At 46.2% G+C, this 16,653-nt stretch overlaps 2 protein-coding genes across 2 annotated transcripts in view; one reads left to right on the plus strand and one right to left on the minus strand.

The window, feature by feature from the left end:
• LOC123760649 (troponin C) overlaps positions 1-4,280 on the plus strand; it is a 32,670-nt gene extending 28,390 nt beyond the window's left edge. Inside the window, exon 6 of the mRNA XM_045746406.2 lies at positions 2,740-4,280. Coding sequence (XP_045602362.1) covers positions 2,740-2,768 — 29 coding nt within the window. The 3' untranslated portion in view covers positions 2,769-4,280. The remainder of the gene's footprint in view (positions 1-2,739) is intronic.
• LOC123760648 (uncharacterized) overlaps positions 1-16,653 on the minus strand; it is a 370,968-nt gene that overhangs the window by 178,329 nt on the left and 175,986 nt on the right. The gene's annotated exons all lie outside the window — the stretch shown is intronic.

A 16,653-nucleotide genomic window follows, 5' to 3' on the forward strand; every position in this document is an offset into this window, starting at 1 on the left:
CCCAAGCCGCTCTGGGACGCCTCCCCCAAGCCGCTATGTTAAGAGAGGGTTAAGAAATATCGTGGCGAATTAGTCTGGACGCTAGAGCAACGGTCTCGCTTCATGCAAGTCGGCGTTCAATCCCCGACCATCCAAGTGGTTGGGCACCATTCCTTTCCTCCTTCCCCCCCCCCCGTACCATCCCAAATCCTAATCCTGATCCCTTCCAAGGGCTATATAGTCGTAGTGGCTTGGCGCTTTCTAATGACAGTTCCCTTCCCTTCCCTGTTGAATTAAGTTCCTTTAACATGCACCAGACACAGCAACGCATCCTCCTTAATGATAGTACTTGCGGTAACCATTTGGTCAAACGTACCAATATGTAGTGATGGACCGCCAGAAAGTACCAATATGTAGTGATGGACCGCCAGAAAGTACCAATATGTAGTGATGGACCGCCAGAAAGTACCAATACGTAGTGATGGACCACCAGAAAGTACCAATATGTAGTGATGGACCGCCAGAAAGTACCAATATGTAGTGATGGACCGCCAGAAAGTACCAATACGTAGTGATGGACCGCCAGAAAGTACCAATACGTAGTGATGGACCACCAGAAAGTACCAATATGTAGTGATGGACCGCCAGAAAGTACCAATATGTAGTGATGGCCCGCCAGAAAGTACCAATATGTAGTGATGGACCGCCAGAAAGTACCAATATGTAGTGATGGCCCGCCAGAAAGTACCAATATGTAGTGATGGACCGCCAGAAAGTACCAATATGTAGTGATGAACCACTAGAAAGTACCAATATGTAGGTTCCAGTGTCACAATAGCTCCAAGACCCCATACCACAACGCTTCTTTAGGCAAGCAGTTTATATTTGTAGTGAGTTAGTTACATATAACGTTACACCCATCCTGGCGAGGCTGGTGTTTCAACACAAGAAGCTGTTACCATTATGATGTGACAAACACACTACGCCCGATGAAACACTGCTGACTAATGGATCACATCTCCTGTTATTAACTGATGATTAGCCAAGAGAGATAGGATAATAGAAAATGACAAGATTGGAAACATCATCACTGGAAATGAAAAGATTGGACACATCATCACTGGAAATTAAGACAAAAATGAAAGCAACAGAATGGAAAAGACTCGCTTGGAAAACCCATGACTGGAAATGACATAATTGGACATGGCAATACAAGACAATAGGAGCTAGGGCGACACAAGGCATAGGATCATGCAAGAGTGTTTGAATGAGGCGAGAGGGACATAACGCAAGAATGAGAGAATCAATCAAGACAAAATGAAACAACAGGGACAGAATGAGACAAGAGAGATGCGACGAGCCACGAGAAGAAAGAAAGAAAGAAAGAGGTGATCCGAGAAAGTTTTATCAAAGACCATCCATTACGGACCATCCAGATCAGAGACAAGGCAAAACTAAACGTCTTGACTAAGCCAGACGCCGAGCTCAGACCAAACGAAGGGTCAGCGAGGAGACGGAGCAAGAAGGGTGAGTGAGTGAAGGGAGGGTGAAGGGTGAGTGAAGGGAAGTAGAGGGTTAGAGTGAGAGTGAAAGGAAGGTGGAAGATGCGACTAACTGGTAGGAGAGGGAAGGGAGGGAGGGAGGGAGTGAGTGAAAGAAGGGTGAAGAAAGAGTGAGTGAAGGGAGAGAGTGAGATAAGGAGGGTGAAGGGAGAGAGTGAAATAAGTGAGGGTGAAGGGAGAAAGCAAGAGAAGGAGGGAGTAGAGAAATGAGGAGAAACTTCGATAAGATATACTACGAAGTTCGAGTTAAGCAAAAGACAGTGTAACGCGGATGATGGGAGAGTGAAGGGATGGAGCTGGAGAAAGACGAGAGAATGGAGACTAGAAAGAGATATGACGTAAATAGAGAAAGAGAAGACAAGAGAGAATAGATAAGCAAAGGGAGAGCCCCGTAATCCTTCCCCCCCTCCCCCTTCCCGCTCCCATCTCCCACCCTCTCCCCTTCCACCACCTCCACCCTCCCTCCATGCCCCTCCCTCTATTACCAGCTGTACCCCGGCATGTAGGTGCGGGTGCTCACTCCCCTCTGAGGGGAGTGAAGGGAAGATTAGGGAGTATGGCATGGGAGGAGGAGAAGGAGGGGAGGTGGGAGACAAAGGCAAGACGAAGACTCGAAGAAGGGAAGGGAAGGGAAGGTAAGGTAAGGCGGGTTACGATAAAAATACATATTCCCTGCGTCATAATAGCGAGGTTATTTTCGGTAACCGAGATGAGGGTTGAGGGGAAGACCAAAGGTTGGTGAGCAAAAAAAAAAGTGAGGAGAAAGTCAAGAGAAAGGAGGGAAATGAGGTCAGGTGAAGTGTGGTAGAAAGTTAGACGATAGGAAGGTCATGAGAACGGGAGAGGTGGTCATGAAAAAGAGGATAGAAATGAAGGAGAAATAATTAATTAAATATATATATATATATATATATATATATATATATATATATATATATATATATATATATATATATATATATATATATATATATAAGAAGGAACAATGTGTTTTCGACTGTTGGGTGTTCTTCAGTATCTAGACAGGCCCAGTTCCTGTCTATAGCTACTGAAGAATACCCATCTCATGTATCAGGCTTCTTGTCCCCACCAAAAACTAATTATATGTGAACCGTTGCTGGTGTCATCATTAAGACTCGCTGAAACATGTGTTAATGCCGTCAGTGTTGCCAGTGTTAACGTGGAGTGTCTCCGGCAGAGTTCATGGAGATGATGACGGGCGACTAGTCCAGCAGGTGGTGCCCTCTAGCGGCGCGGCGCTCAACCTCGCCTCGGGACCTGCCGTACCTCCTCCTCGCAAGTCCTCGGCTCCAGGCCTCCAGCTCCAAGAACTTCCAACCCTTCCTTCTCCAGCCCTCGTCCCCATTAAGCCCTCACCCTTTAAACCCCAAGCCTATAAAACTCTTAGACGCCCCCCTTGGAAACCCCCCAGCCCTTACCCTCAAGTCTCAAACCCCCCTTACTCTCCACCCCCTTTCATTCGCCTTTCAGCCACCAGCCCTACCCTACACCCCCCCCCCTCCTCTCCCCAAGGTTTCCTGCACTACGCCTCAATACGCGCCTCGTTAACTGTGTGTACACACTGAATTACGCAACTCTAATATTATTTACAAGTCAAATATTTTGACTCATGAAGGTCTTTTTTCCTTTAAGTTCCCGCAGAAGTGTTGCCAAGAGGGGTTGGGCTCCTGTAACCCGCTCTCGCCCCGCGGGAAGGTTCCTCAGTCACATCTTCATTCGATTCATTCCTTAGATGAGAGTGATCTAACTCCTTGACTCAGTACATAACAGAGGCCCCGATATATATACTGGAAATTTACCCGTTTGTCAAGCGCCTCTACACCTACCCTTCCCCTCCCTAAATCATTTATTACTTAGTACAAAATGAGAGAAACTGTCGAAAAAAAACTGACACTCGAGAGTACAATCTCTGCCAGAAGGGCTAAGATGGTTCTTAGTACTTCTTGAAGTATGTGTGTCTTACCAAGTCTTCTTATGGAGTCCCTGTCAATGCTTACCTTCTAACTCATCCGGGTACTAAATCATTCTTTTCTTTACCCAAAAACTGGATAAAAATCTAAGCAAGTGGAAGCCATGCACGTGAAATACACAAACTGCATTATCAGTATTCATGAAACTTTACCCCTACACAACACCAGTCATTGCTATGATGAAGTTTTGTGGCTGTGGCTGATAAATAATCACCCACACACACACACACACACACACACACACACACACACACACACACACACACACACACACACACACACACACACACACACATACACACACACACACACAAGGAAGACCAGCACCGCACCGCAGCTCGTGTCCTAACTGAGAAAACCTCAATTGTCTTATAGGATGTTTTTAACTTATGGTCGATGGTTCATAACGTCCAATATTTATATTATTATTACTATTACTACCAAATACTTGTATCCTGTTTATTTCAAGTTGGAACAGCTTATATTTACTGTAATCCAGACTGTATTTCTGTACATATATTATCTTCTGAGTCAGATATAGCGTCTTTGAGCCAGATATATATAACCATGTAATAAATACTGTCAACTAGGGTTTGCTAATGTATGCAGCATTACTCAGTATGATTAACCTGTCTCGCCAAACAACCATCTTAACGGTAGGCATCTTACACCATATGCTTCTTTATTTTGATTTTGTAAGTTGTTAATTTCCTGCACTTGAATAATAAAGTCTGCAATTTTGCACAAAGTTTGTATGAGTGACTTTTGTGGGTCAGTTGGGATGAATATAATGGTGTATATATATAGGACGGGACCGTCGCTGGGATGTGAAGACGGAGTGAAGGAACAGCGCCCAACCACTTAGCCAGACCCCTGAGAGCAATAATCAATAAAGGTTAAATGAAAAGCGGCTGCCATGAAAAGCTCTGTTGCCCCCCAAGACACTGCATATATTACGCCGGTGCCTGTGATATATTATGACCTGAATTGATTTGTTGGCCGCTATATTTAGTGGCTGTGGAGCCGGCTGCTCGCGAAGGGTTCCACTATTCTTCCAGGCGAATGTTACCAGGTGCATTTTACATTACAGTGATAACGTTATCATAACTTCAGTGCTCTGGGTGTTCCATAGACTCATTGTCTGTGTGTGGAAGAGTGTCTCCTGTTGCTCTGCAGTAAGGCATGGCTAACTTCACACTGTTTCCTCTTGTGAGTTTTGTTGGACCTCTGAAGTAGTAGTCTGGACTAACGTTATGTAAGTTACTCATTATCTCAAGAATTATGCTAGCACCGATCGGTGATTGAATCGCAGTTCTATGAGTTCACAGCAAGGCAATTTGGCATTAGCAAGTTTAGCAAAGGAGGTCAAACTGAGGATGGTTCTCAAGACACCTTTCTCTTTTACATCACCATGAGAGAAGGTACATTCCGCTCGGATTCTAAACTTCCTATTTGAGACTTACTTAATAAAAATGACTTATTTATTGATGAATATTTTATGTGGCAAGAAGAGAGAGAGATCATTGGAGCCATATAAAGACAATCATTTATCTATCCTTTGGGGGCGGGTTACACCCTCGGCCGGGCTCTCAAACATGAACCATCAAACCGGAGGAGACAGATGTGTGATTCATCAGGACCGCAAAGCTTTTATTAAGGCTATTAGTCTGTCTTCAATTCTTTTGCCACAAGAAGCTCAGAAACCACTCAACTGCCCAAGATGGAAGTCACAGTTAAATATGCAGTTACCTTGAGATGATTTCAGGCCTCAACGTACCCGCGGCCCCGGTCTTCGACCAGGCCTTCTCGTTGCTGAACTGGTCAACGAGGCCGTTGGACGCGGCTGCTCGCAATTAACAATTAAAGCTGTGACACTTATCTTGGCTTCTATCTGGGTGTTGTAGATGTGTTGCCAGTGTTGTTGGACAGGTGGCGGCTCCTGTTGGACAGTGGCGGCTCCTGTTGGACAGGTGGCAGCTCCTGTTGGACAGGTGGCGGCTCCTGTTGGACAGGTGGCGGCTCCTGTTGGACAGGTGGCGGCTCCTGTTGGACAGGTGGCGGCTCCTGTTGAACAGGTGGCGGCTCCTGTTGGACAGGTGGTGGCTCCTGTTGGACAGGTGGCGGCTCCTGTTGGACAGATAGCGGCTCCTGTTGGACAGATAGCGGCTCCTGTTGGACAGGTGGCGACTCCTGCTGGGTGGTTGTATGGCAACATTCTGTCCTATGGAGATAAGTCACTTTCCTATGTTTTGAATCTTTCATCCTGCATGTTGTACGGTACCTGTCCTTGGGTTGTAGAGGGTTACTTCCCAAGTGGTAGTGCGGTATCTTGTGTTTACCTGGCCACGTGGCGCCTCTGCTTGTGTTGTCGAGAGAGAGAGAGCCCAGCCGGGTGTCAAACAAAAGAAAATCATTTTTGCGAAAGCATGAATGTAAATATTGAGGTTAAAATTTGCATATAAAAGTGCAGAGAGGGGGAGGTGAACGAGAAAAAATGGGGGCAGCGGTGTGAGTTTGTATATTATATTATATATATATATATATATATATATATATATATATATATATATATATATATATATATATATATATATATATATATATATATATATATATACACATGCCCACTTGAGGGCTGTCAACCCCAACGAATTCAATATATAGGCAAGACAACAACATCCCTTTCAAGGCGCCTAACAATGAACAAGCAGGAAGGAACACACAGGAACCACACTAACGTGATATATATATATCAATGAGAAGATCCATCAGGGCTGTGAAGTGGGCGCGAACCTGCGACCAATTAAGGCACTGCCAGCCGCATACGCGACCACCGGACCACTGTTGACTTGTGAAATCACGCAACCGGATTTCTACCGAAATTACAGGAAGTCTGGAGGCTTCAGTAGGGGGCTTCCATTACAATACCCCTCCCCCCCCCCACTAACAACATGTCTCTACTTCTGTAGCAATTAATATATATAATTGCTAAACTGGAGCATGTAGTGAGGTATGAAACAACTGAGCTCAGAGCAGCGAGTTACGCATCTTGCAATCCATGCTCTTGCATCTGCATTGATTCTCGCCTTACTCCACGTTTACATTTCCTCCATGCAACCCGTTTTCCCTTTTCATCCTAACCTACAGCAAGGGAGGAGCAAGAGGCAAGCGAGGCGTCGTAATTGAGTTATAGAATAGAGCTTAAAGATGATGATTATGATGATAATGATAATGATGAGGACAGAGTGTTGTGGCTCGTCAACTATGGAGTTGTAGGTGCTGGTGCCGCGTGTTAGGTCGGTGGTTAGTAGGTGATGGTGTACCAACTTGTTCCAGGGAGACGAAGTTGTCGCCGTCTGAGGCCAATGTTTCCGGCCTTGTGCTCTCTTCTCTCGTGCGGTTACGAACACATGGAAAAGGACAGCTGTAGGGAACAATGATATATAACTCCTTAACCGGCGGCTCCTCCACCTGTCACTCACCTACTGTTAGCTCCATCACCTGTCACTCACCTCCAAGCAGCTCCATCACCTGTCACTCACCTCTAGACAGCTCCTCCACCTGTCACTCACCTCCAAGCAGCTCCATCACCTGTCACTCACCTCCTGTCAGCGCCTCCACCTGCCACTCACCTCCACCTACCCCCCCCCCCCCACTTGCCAACTTGTAGGCCTACCTTCACCCACCACAAACTATCCTAAACAGTCATGGAAATCCAGTCATGGAAATAAACTGAAAATTCAGAAATACACAATTCACTTGAAGAGAAAAAATCTATATATCTATGTAGTAAAATGTTTGCTAATAAAGATACACTCAGTAAGACTGGCAACACACTTTACTATATACTTCTAAGGCGATGCCTCTAAAACCACTGGTGATTAGTGATAACTAGGATAGTTAAGTGTTAGAACTAGTTTACGATGACGCCTCTCTAACTAAGCCGAGACGTCAGTCGCTGGGTGAACCCACAAGACTCTCTAAGTGGCCCGTGATGGCCCACGTCTCAGTGGTACAAAAGTGGTACAGTGTTAGTGGTACAAAAGACTTGCTCTATTGCTAAACACTTCTAGTACAGGACTAAACCACTGAGGTAAAAATGGCGAAGAATTTCTATTGCTCTATATTTGTGCACACGCAAAAAAAAACGAACGTGTGTGTTTTTTAAAATATGTGAGAAACAGGTAAATTTAAAAACATTCGAGGTAATGCATTATTTAAAAATTGGCAAATAAATCTACGTTTTGTCTCGTTTTCTATGAATAAAATCAGAGGGATAACTATGAAGGCCGAGAAGTGTAGGTAGATATCTAGCAAGTGAGGTGGGCTAGAGGCTAGAGCAGGCCCCCTCCTGTCGCTGGGCTAGAGGGGGCTAGGGAGGGGGCTAGCCACACATGCCACCTCCTCTTACGTACCCGCTGTATAGTCCGGCCTCAACCTTTGTCTTTTGTTTCTTAAGTTGGCTTAGAGGGAGTTTGTCCTGGAAACAAAAGAAGTGAGCTAGTACATGAACATGAATGAGAACGCCCAGGATATTTAAATATATAAATATTACATATAAAATACAATACAGGTTTACATACGTTTACAAATATTTACTTACACAAATATTTTCATTGAGAAAAATTGACATACATGAGGTCCGGTTAATATGCTCTAAATACTCGTGAAACATTTCGATAAGAATCATAGGCGACCAATGAGAATGCAGAGCTAGATTACTCTGTGATGTCACTGGAAGAACCACCTCTGCCCTGGGCACCACCGCCCCTCCCTGACAGTATTTTGTTATTTGTTCTCTTGTATTCACTTTCCCTCCGCCTCTAAGGATGCCAACGGGAACTTACCGAAACAAGTCATACCCATTACAAGTGTACAATAAATGTTGGAGAACTAAGTTTGTCCACTTCAAGAAGATTCGTTAATGACCGATTTAACCTTTCGGTCATATTCAATACCGCACGCATATATATATATATATATATATATATATATATATATATATATATATATATATATATATATATATATATATATATATATATATATATATATATATATATATATATATATAACTCACACACACACACTCATTGCCAGTTTTAAAAGTAGATGTGATAGGAAGATGTCAGAAAATTCAGTGAGAAATCTTGCTCCTCCACGTGGTCCAGTGAGGAGCTGCCTCACTGGACTGGCCCCCAGCTCCATGGGGCCGCCCTGCAATCTACTATGGAGTCCCAGATATTAATTAACGAGTTACCTTTAGAGCAGGTGAGCCCATATCAGTGTTAGAGCAGTTATGTAAGTAAATAACAGCATATATATCCCTTGATGCTTGTTTACTGTTTACATACTCCAGACTAAATAGAGATCAAACTTATGGTATCAGATATGTCTGTGACAATAATAATATAATAGAGGAAAGTGCAGCAGCCCTGTGTCTAACCTACGTTTGAAATACTGTAATCCAAAGACCCGCGCGTCTGTAATGCTGTCGGGCACTTTGTTGCACACGCATCTATAACCCATGTTTCCGATCCTGTCACTCGCATACAGAACGCACAGCAGAGATCGCCCATAAATACTGGCAGAGAGTGCAGCTAGACGACGCTTCAAGTCGTAACTCCTGACTTGAGTTCCCAAGATGAGGTCTACATCACTCTCTCTCACTGAGTCCTTCCCGGCTGGTGCTCCCTCTCGCGGTGGAGTGGGGTAATAGGCCATACACACTCGTGAAACACGCTCCAGTTTCTCATCATTGATGGCATCTTTCACATTTAAAGCTAGTGTCGTTATTCATTCTCATAGGGAGGGTGGAGAAGCAAAAGTGGAAGTAATGAAGGAAGGAGAAGGAAATGGGAGAGTTACGAACACAAAAGTGAGATGATACAGGGTGGGGAGAAGTGGTGTAAGAGAGAGAGAGATAGATAAGGGAGAGGGGTGGAGAGAGAGAAAGTGAGAGAGGTAGAGACGGGAGGTTTGAATAGATGGAGGAAAGGGAAGAAGGGGTTAAGAGCGGATGGAAGGACAGGATAATATATACCACCTTGTTTAGTGATGTTTAAGAGCATTATACAGTACGGTGTTGAGGCGAGGCAGCTCCCGCACCGCTCTCTCTTAACAAAAGGAAATGACTTCACTGAACATTGTTAGAAATAATGAAGCTTTTTATTCTTGTCGCCAACACGTCCTTACCTTTCTTGTGCGCGCACACACACACACACACACACACACACACACACACACACACACACACACACACACACACACACACACACACACACACAATCACATTTATTTATATACATAAGAGTTCTTACATTCTTGTACAGCTACCAGCACGCATAGCGTTTCGAGCAGGTCCCTAATCCTATATTCCCCGGAATATGTAAGAAAAACACTTCTGCGGTTTGAGGGACAGCAAACAGGTGGATAAACAAGAAAGGGAGACACCAATCTATCTCCATCCATACTTTTAAAGGCAGAGATTACAGGAAACAAAAGTGTCGCCCGTCATGCCAGTAAGAAAGGCGGGGCCCAGGACATTGAGGCAGGACCTGTAAACTTAGGTAAACACTGTTAGCAATACACAAGAGCAAGCCTCGTATTAACACTGGTATAATACAGGGCAAGTCTTCATATTAACCCTCTGTTGTTTGAGGGGAGTCTTTCCTCACTTGCCCCCTGAGGGGAGAGTCTCCTCACTTGCCCTCACTTACCCCCTAAGGGGAGACTTTCCTCACTTGCCTCCTGAGGGGAGACTTTCCTCACTTGCCCCCTGAGGGGAGAGTCTCCTCACTTGCCCGTTGTTTTATCTCCCTATTACACGGACGACTTCCCTTTCTTATTTGGGGAACAACACAGCCAGATGAGAGGAAGAGGACGGGGAGTAGGAGGGAGGAGGAGGAGGAGGAGGAGGAGGAGGAGGAGGAGGAGGAGGAGGAGGAGGAGGAGGAGGAGGGAGGAGAAGGAGGTGGAGGTTGTAAAGAGAGGGGAGGAGAGACCGGGTGAAGAAAGTCGAGCCAAGAAGGGGAGAGGAAGAAAAGGATGCGAGGGAGAGACGGGGAGAGTATAAGCGAGGGACAGGAGGAAGCAGAGAGAGACGGGGCAAGGGAAGGAAGAAGGGAAGATCCTTATGAGGAAGAACAAATGGCAGCGGGAAGGAGGGTAGCGGGAGACGGGTAGACGGGATGTACGGAGATGTTGAGAGGAAAAAGGAACACTGGATGAGGGAGAGACAACGAGGATGATGAGGAAGTGGACATAGGAGGCGAGGGGGAAACTGAGAGAAGGAAGACGGAGATGGGAGGAATGTTGGAAAGGAAAAGGGAGTTAGAGACACGATGACTGGAAGAGGAGAGGGAGTCGGATACGAGGGGAAGAGGGAAATTGAAAACGGGAGAGGCAGGAGGAGGCAATGGGAGACAGGAAGGAGAGAAGGGGAGGGGAAACAGGGAAGAGATGAAAGCGAAGGTTAATGAAGGGGGGGGGGGGGAAGGAGGGGTGGGGGAAGACTAAAACAATATTCAAACAGGTATTTGGAAAAAGAAACATATACATCTTGAGGCTCAACAAGCCACAATGTAGGACAGACACCAGGAGATGCTCCCGAAGCTACATATAAGGGAGGAGAATGAGTGGCATCATTTTCAAATCTTCTGGAAAGGTGAGAGGAGAGTGAGGAGAGAGAGAGAGACAGAGGGGGGGGGGGAAGGATAGAGAGATCCGATTACGCCCGGTACCCCCCCCCCCCCTTGTAGTGTGTGTGTGTACTCACCTAGTACTTGCGGGGTTTGAGCTTTGGCTCTTTGGTCCCGCCTCTCAATGATCAATCAACTGATATACAGGTTCCTGAGCCTACTGGGCTCTGTCATATCTACATTTAAAACTGTATGGAGTCAGCCTCCACCACATCACTTCCTAGTGCATTTCATTTATTAACTATTGTGACACTGAAAAAGTTCTTTCTAATGTTTCTATGGCTCATTCGGGTACTCAGCTTCCACCTGTGTCCCCTTGTTCGTGTACCACCCGTGTAAAATAATCCATCCTTGTCTACCCTGTCAATTCCCCTGAGAATTTTGTATGTGGTGATCATGTCTCCCCTAGCTCTTCTGTCTTCCAGCGACGTGAGGTGCAGTTCACATAGTCTGTCCTCATAACTCATGCCTCTTAGTTCTGGGACTAGCCTAGTGGCATACCTCTGAACTTTTTCCAGCCTCGCCTTCAAGTTAACATGGAAATAGTGAAATATAATGAAATATCACCATCTCGGCAGTTCAGCCGAGTTTGGTTACATGTAACCAATATATAGCCAGCAATAGGTAAGACACAGTGGAGGATGTTACACTGACGAGGCTCCGTACAGTATTATACTGGAGGCGTTCTGTGGCGAGTTATACTGGCGAGGTGCCGTTGAGAATTCAATATGTGATATATTTAGGTGCAAGAGTCAGTGTAGACCTGTGTTGTGTTCCACTCCTGTGGTGCGGCCGCCGCCGGTCAATACTCTTGCTCAAGCAGCCCACTATTCTACGAGTGGTCAATACCCAACATCCTTCTCCAAGCAGCCCACTGTTCTCCTAATGTCAATACGCTTTCTCAGCCAGCCAAATATGCTACTAGTGGTCAAGCAACCCACCATTTTATTAGTGGTCAGTACACTTACTCAAGCAGCCCAATGTTTTACAAGTGGTTAATACGCTAGCCCAAGGAGCCGAGAATACTACTAGTGGTCAATACACATGCCCAAGCAGTCCATTTACCTGTCAATATATTTATCCATGCCTCCCATTACAGTCTTTCCTACCAACGGTCAGTGAGTTTTCACAAGCTGTCCATCAGCTCCTCATTTCCTTATTAAGGGTCAATACACACTTCCAAAACTCCCCAACATCCCCCCACTGTCCTATCATATGTCAATACGTATCCCGAAGTCACCCCCCCCCCTTCCTTCCTTCCCAGAGGTCAACACATACACCCAACCTGCCAATCAGCTCCCCCCTCTCCTCTGTCAGAGGTCAATATGCACTTCAAGGTCACCCCCATCAATCACCAACGCCTCTACCAAAAGTGAAAAAACACTTCCATTAACTAGGCCCAATTAAGGCCCTGTTATCACTAGTGTAATTAAAACGCCAGCTGGGTTAGTCTTTGTAAATGCTGATGTATGCGGGAGTATACTCCTGTGTAGAGGTGTGGCCGAGGTCACATCTCTACACAGGCCAGCTCTATGCTCTACACTCTGGTCCATCTTGAAGATGTTTCCTAAACTGGCTATTGGAGGTTAGGTAAGATAATGCTGGACTTAAGAGAGACACTTTTATGTACGGGTTTTGCTGACTGTCGACCACAGACTGTTTTCTGCTGTTGTTGCTGCTGCTGCTGCTGTTGCTGACGCTGCTGCTGGTGCTGCTGCTGCTGCTGCTGCTGCTGCTGCTGCTGCTGTTGCTGACGCTGCTGCTGGTGCTGCTGCTGCTGCTGCTGCTTGTATTGTCGTCATTGCTACTGCTACCGCTGTTATTTATGATGATAGTGTCACTGTTGTTGTCATTATTATTTTTGCAACTGCTGTTGCTGTTATTATTGCTATTGGTGTTATTGTTACTGCTACCTGTGTTGGTGCTGTCCCCTGGGGCTGCTCCTGCTGTAGTCTTCTTCCCTCCGATGTGTTATAGCGGATCACTCAGGCAGGTCCAGCTCTCCACGCCTCCAACACCGTATATGATGGATAAAGTGTAGACAAATCTATATAAGGACTCCCAAGGCCGCTACTGTTTGTCCATACTTTGCTATGAAAATGGAGAGCTATATAATTTGTTATTAAAATTATATGGCTTTTTTTGTTATTCCATTTAGTAGGTTGATCGCTGGTTCAGTGCCACCCATGTCCACTGTCATGGGGGAAATTTACTAATTACTCAATCACATGTCCAAGCCACTTGCAGGAACCACTCCGGGTCTTATGAACCATCTGTGGATGTCCCGCAGGTGACATAAGGCCGAAGATGGAATACATTTAGACTACTGCTGGCAGACTGTTGCTGCTCGCAGACTGCTGTTGTTGGCAGACTGCTGTTGGCAGACACACTGCTGCTGCTGATGGCTAGATACAGAAGTTGGTCGACGTCTCACCAGGACCCACTTTGCTTAGTTAAGGATCGCTGACTTGAGACACAATGTTACTACGGAATTTTAACCTTCTTGACGAACACTTTCCTTCACTTTCCGATGTTTGGCTTGGGTGATTTCCAGCCAAGTTATTGTGATACTTGGTTACACGCTCTGTATCTTTGTGGACGAGAAATACATGTTTAAGAAAGGTGATGAGTTCTTAAACCGCTTCCCAAGTACCCAAGTCTGGCTTCGGGATTGAGAGAAACCTCCATGAGCATATGGAGTCCAAGTGTCAGGAGTCACATGACACCAGGAATGACAGTTGGTGACGAACCCCGGGCGACCATCGTCTCGCCCGCCGACTATCAAACAACCTCACCCGTCTTCATGTGTGGGGTGTTTTTGTATTCGCTCCACGTTACCTATTTGCTGCTAGGTGAACAGTCGCATCAGGTAAAAGATACTGGCCATTTGTTTCTGCCTCGGCCGGGAATTGAGCCTTGCTCCGTAGACTGCGACTCCCGAAAGCTGTTCGCTCGGCCGTGAGTATGTGTATTTACTATTTGTGTCTGCAGGATCGAGCTATTAGCTCTTGGACCCCGCCTTTCTAACCAATCTATTTTTCATCTTATGTCTACTACATATATTTCTAACACACTCGTACACATCCCCAGGAAGCAGCCCTGGGGATGTGTTAGACATTTAGACAGCTGCTACAGATACCTATTTACTGCTAGGTAACAGAGGCATCAGGGTGAAAAAAAAACTATGCCTATTTGTTTTCCGCCATCGCCGGGGATCGAACCCCGGTCCCCAGGATTACGAGTACTGAGTGCTCTCCACAGCCACCAGGCGCCCCACCTGTGTGTGAGTGTGTGTGTGTGCGTGCGTGCTCACTTCAACTCTCAGGAGCCACACATAAACCCGGTAAATGTTCATGGGTTCATGGCCTTAAGGGTCAAAGGTGAAGGTCAACCCCCCGCTGCTCACACCCGCCTGTCAGCGTGGAATGTAAAACTGGCCTTTACGGCCCTGTCACCTGTTATCACTTGGACTCTGTGCCTTGTTTGGTTGGTCTTGTGGTTGTTCGTTGGCCTTGTGGATGATTGGTTGGTTGGTTGGTGGTAGGTCCTGTGATTGGTTGGTTGGTGGTAGGTCCTGTGGTTGGTTGGTGGTAGGTTCTGTGGCTGGTTGGTCTCGAGGCTATACTCTAGTAAACGTTTTATTTAGCTCGTTGGTCTTTATTTAGCTGGTTGGCTGGATAACTAGCAGTTGTTGTTGATCTATTTATTGGTCGTCTGTTGACATAATTTAGTTGGCCGATTCGTTTATTTTTGCTTTTAAACATGACAGGTTGGTGTGTCAACTGATTGACCGACCGAAGGAAGGTTGTAGTTGGAACGATTATTGACTGGATGTTCAGTTAGTTCCCTCATGTGGCCGGGTTTTTAGTAGGTAGTTTCCACCACAATCCAGCCAACACTCTCCAGTCCAATTGACACCACAACACTAAAAACCGCTCCATCGAATGAACTCCACTCCAGTGAAATCCGATCCTTTATATGCCAATACACTCGACTGTAGTTGGTCCACTTGGGTGGAGGCGAGAGTACGTCACTCCAGGGGTACCTCGGACTCCCCGCCACCACCCAGAATGGCCTGGCCAACTTTGCCTACTGTTCTTTGTTTTACTCTGCACTGTGAGTTGCCACAGTTGTATAGTGCGAGAGTGGATGTTAAGATGCGTCTCGTGTGTGACCCGACTGTGTAGGCACCACTCTCACAGCCCAGGTCACGTGTGTGGGGAGGCCTGGGGTGGGGGGATGGGCGGGGGTGGAGAAAGGAAAGGGGGGAGAGGGAAGGGTAGGGGGAGAGGGAAGGGAAGGGGGTGAGGGAAGTGAGAAGTGCTGCTCTTCTCGCAGGAATGATCATAGGAAGAGAATAATTAAGGCAGCTCCTATTAATGCGCACCCAAACACCTTGCTGTGTATCTAACTCTCACGTGTTATGTTGCATAGCACATGAGAGCCGCCACATCCTACACCCCCACCAGCCGCTCGCCCTCACTCAACTTTTGACTCTTTGTGATTTTTGTCACTTTGTCTAGTTCCTTCACTCACTTTAACTTTACATTTCCATCGACTGTGTCTTCTCTCTCTCTCTCTCTCTCTCTCTCTCTCTCTCTCTCTCTCTCTCTCTCTCTCTCTCTCTCTCTGTTCCTCATTCCCCTCACTTCCTCCCTCACCTCACCTGAAAACCTTAAATATTACGTGCGCCAGAGCGTCACATCAATGCGTTAAACCTTGCATAGGTAATGAGGTGTTAAGGACTTTAGCCGCGTATCAGGTGTTCGGAGCGTCGCGGCCCGACACGTCGTTACGTCTGCCACCTGCCTGCGTCATGGTTGTCCTGTTTGTGTCCCCTTGTTCGGTGACACTGGTGAGGGGGGGGGGGGTGGCAGACCTGACACATGTGTGTCCTCTCGGGTCAAGACACATGTGTTGGTGCTGATACATGCCCAGTGATACATGTTGGGAGTGGTAGTTTACTGTGCACCCCGTACTCATCCCTTGAGTGGTAGTTTACTGTGCACCCCGTACTCATCCCTTGAGTGGTGGTTTACTGTGCACCCCGTACTCATCCCTTGAGTGGTAGTTTACTGTGCACCCCGTACTCATCCCTTGAGTGGTAGTTTACTGTGCACCCCGCACTCATCCCTTGAGTGGTAGTTTACTGTGCACCCCGTACTCATCCCTTGAGTGGTAGTTTACTGTGCACCCCGTACTCATCCCTTGAGTGGTAGTTTACTGTGCACCCCGTACTCATCCCTTGAGTGGTAGTTTACTGTGCACCTCGTACTCATCCCTTGAGTGGTAGATTAATCGCCTCACAGAGCTACAGTTCTACAAATAATCGCTGACTTAAAATTATATCTTTTACTTATATTGACAATAAGGACTGCAAGACCCCGAACATATATTTTTCTCTCCACATTCCACGAACAA

Source organism: Procambarus clarkii, chromosome 21, assembly GCF_040958095.1.
Source record: "Procambarus clarkii isolate CNS0578487 chromosome 21, FALCON_Pclarkii_2.0, whole genome shotgun sequence".
NCBI classification, from domain to species: Eukaryota; Metazoa; Arthropoda; class Malacostraca; order Decapoda; family Cambaridae; genus Procambarus; species Procambarus clarkii.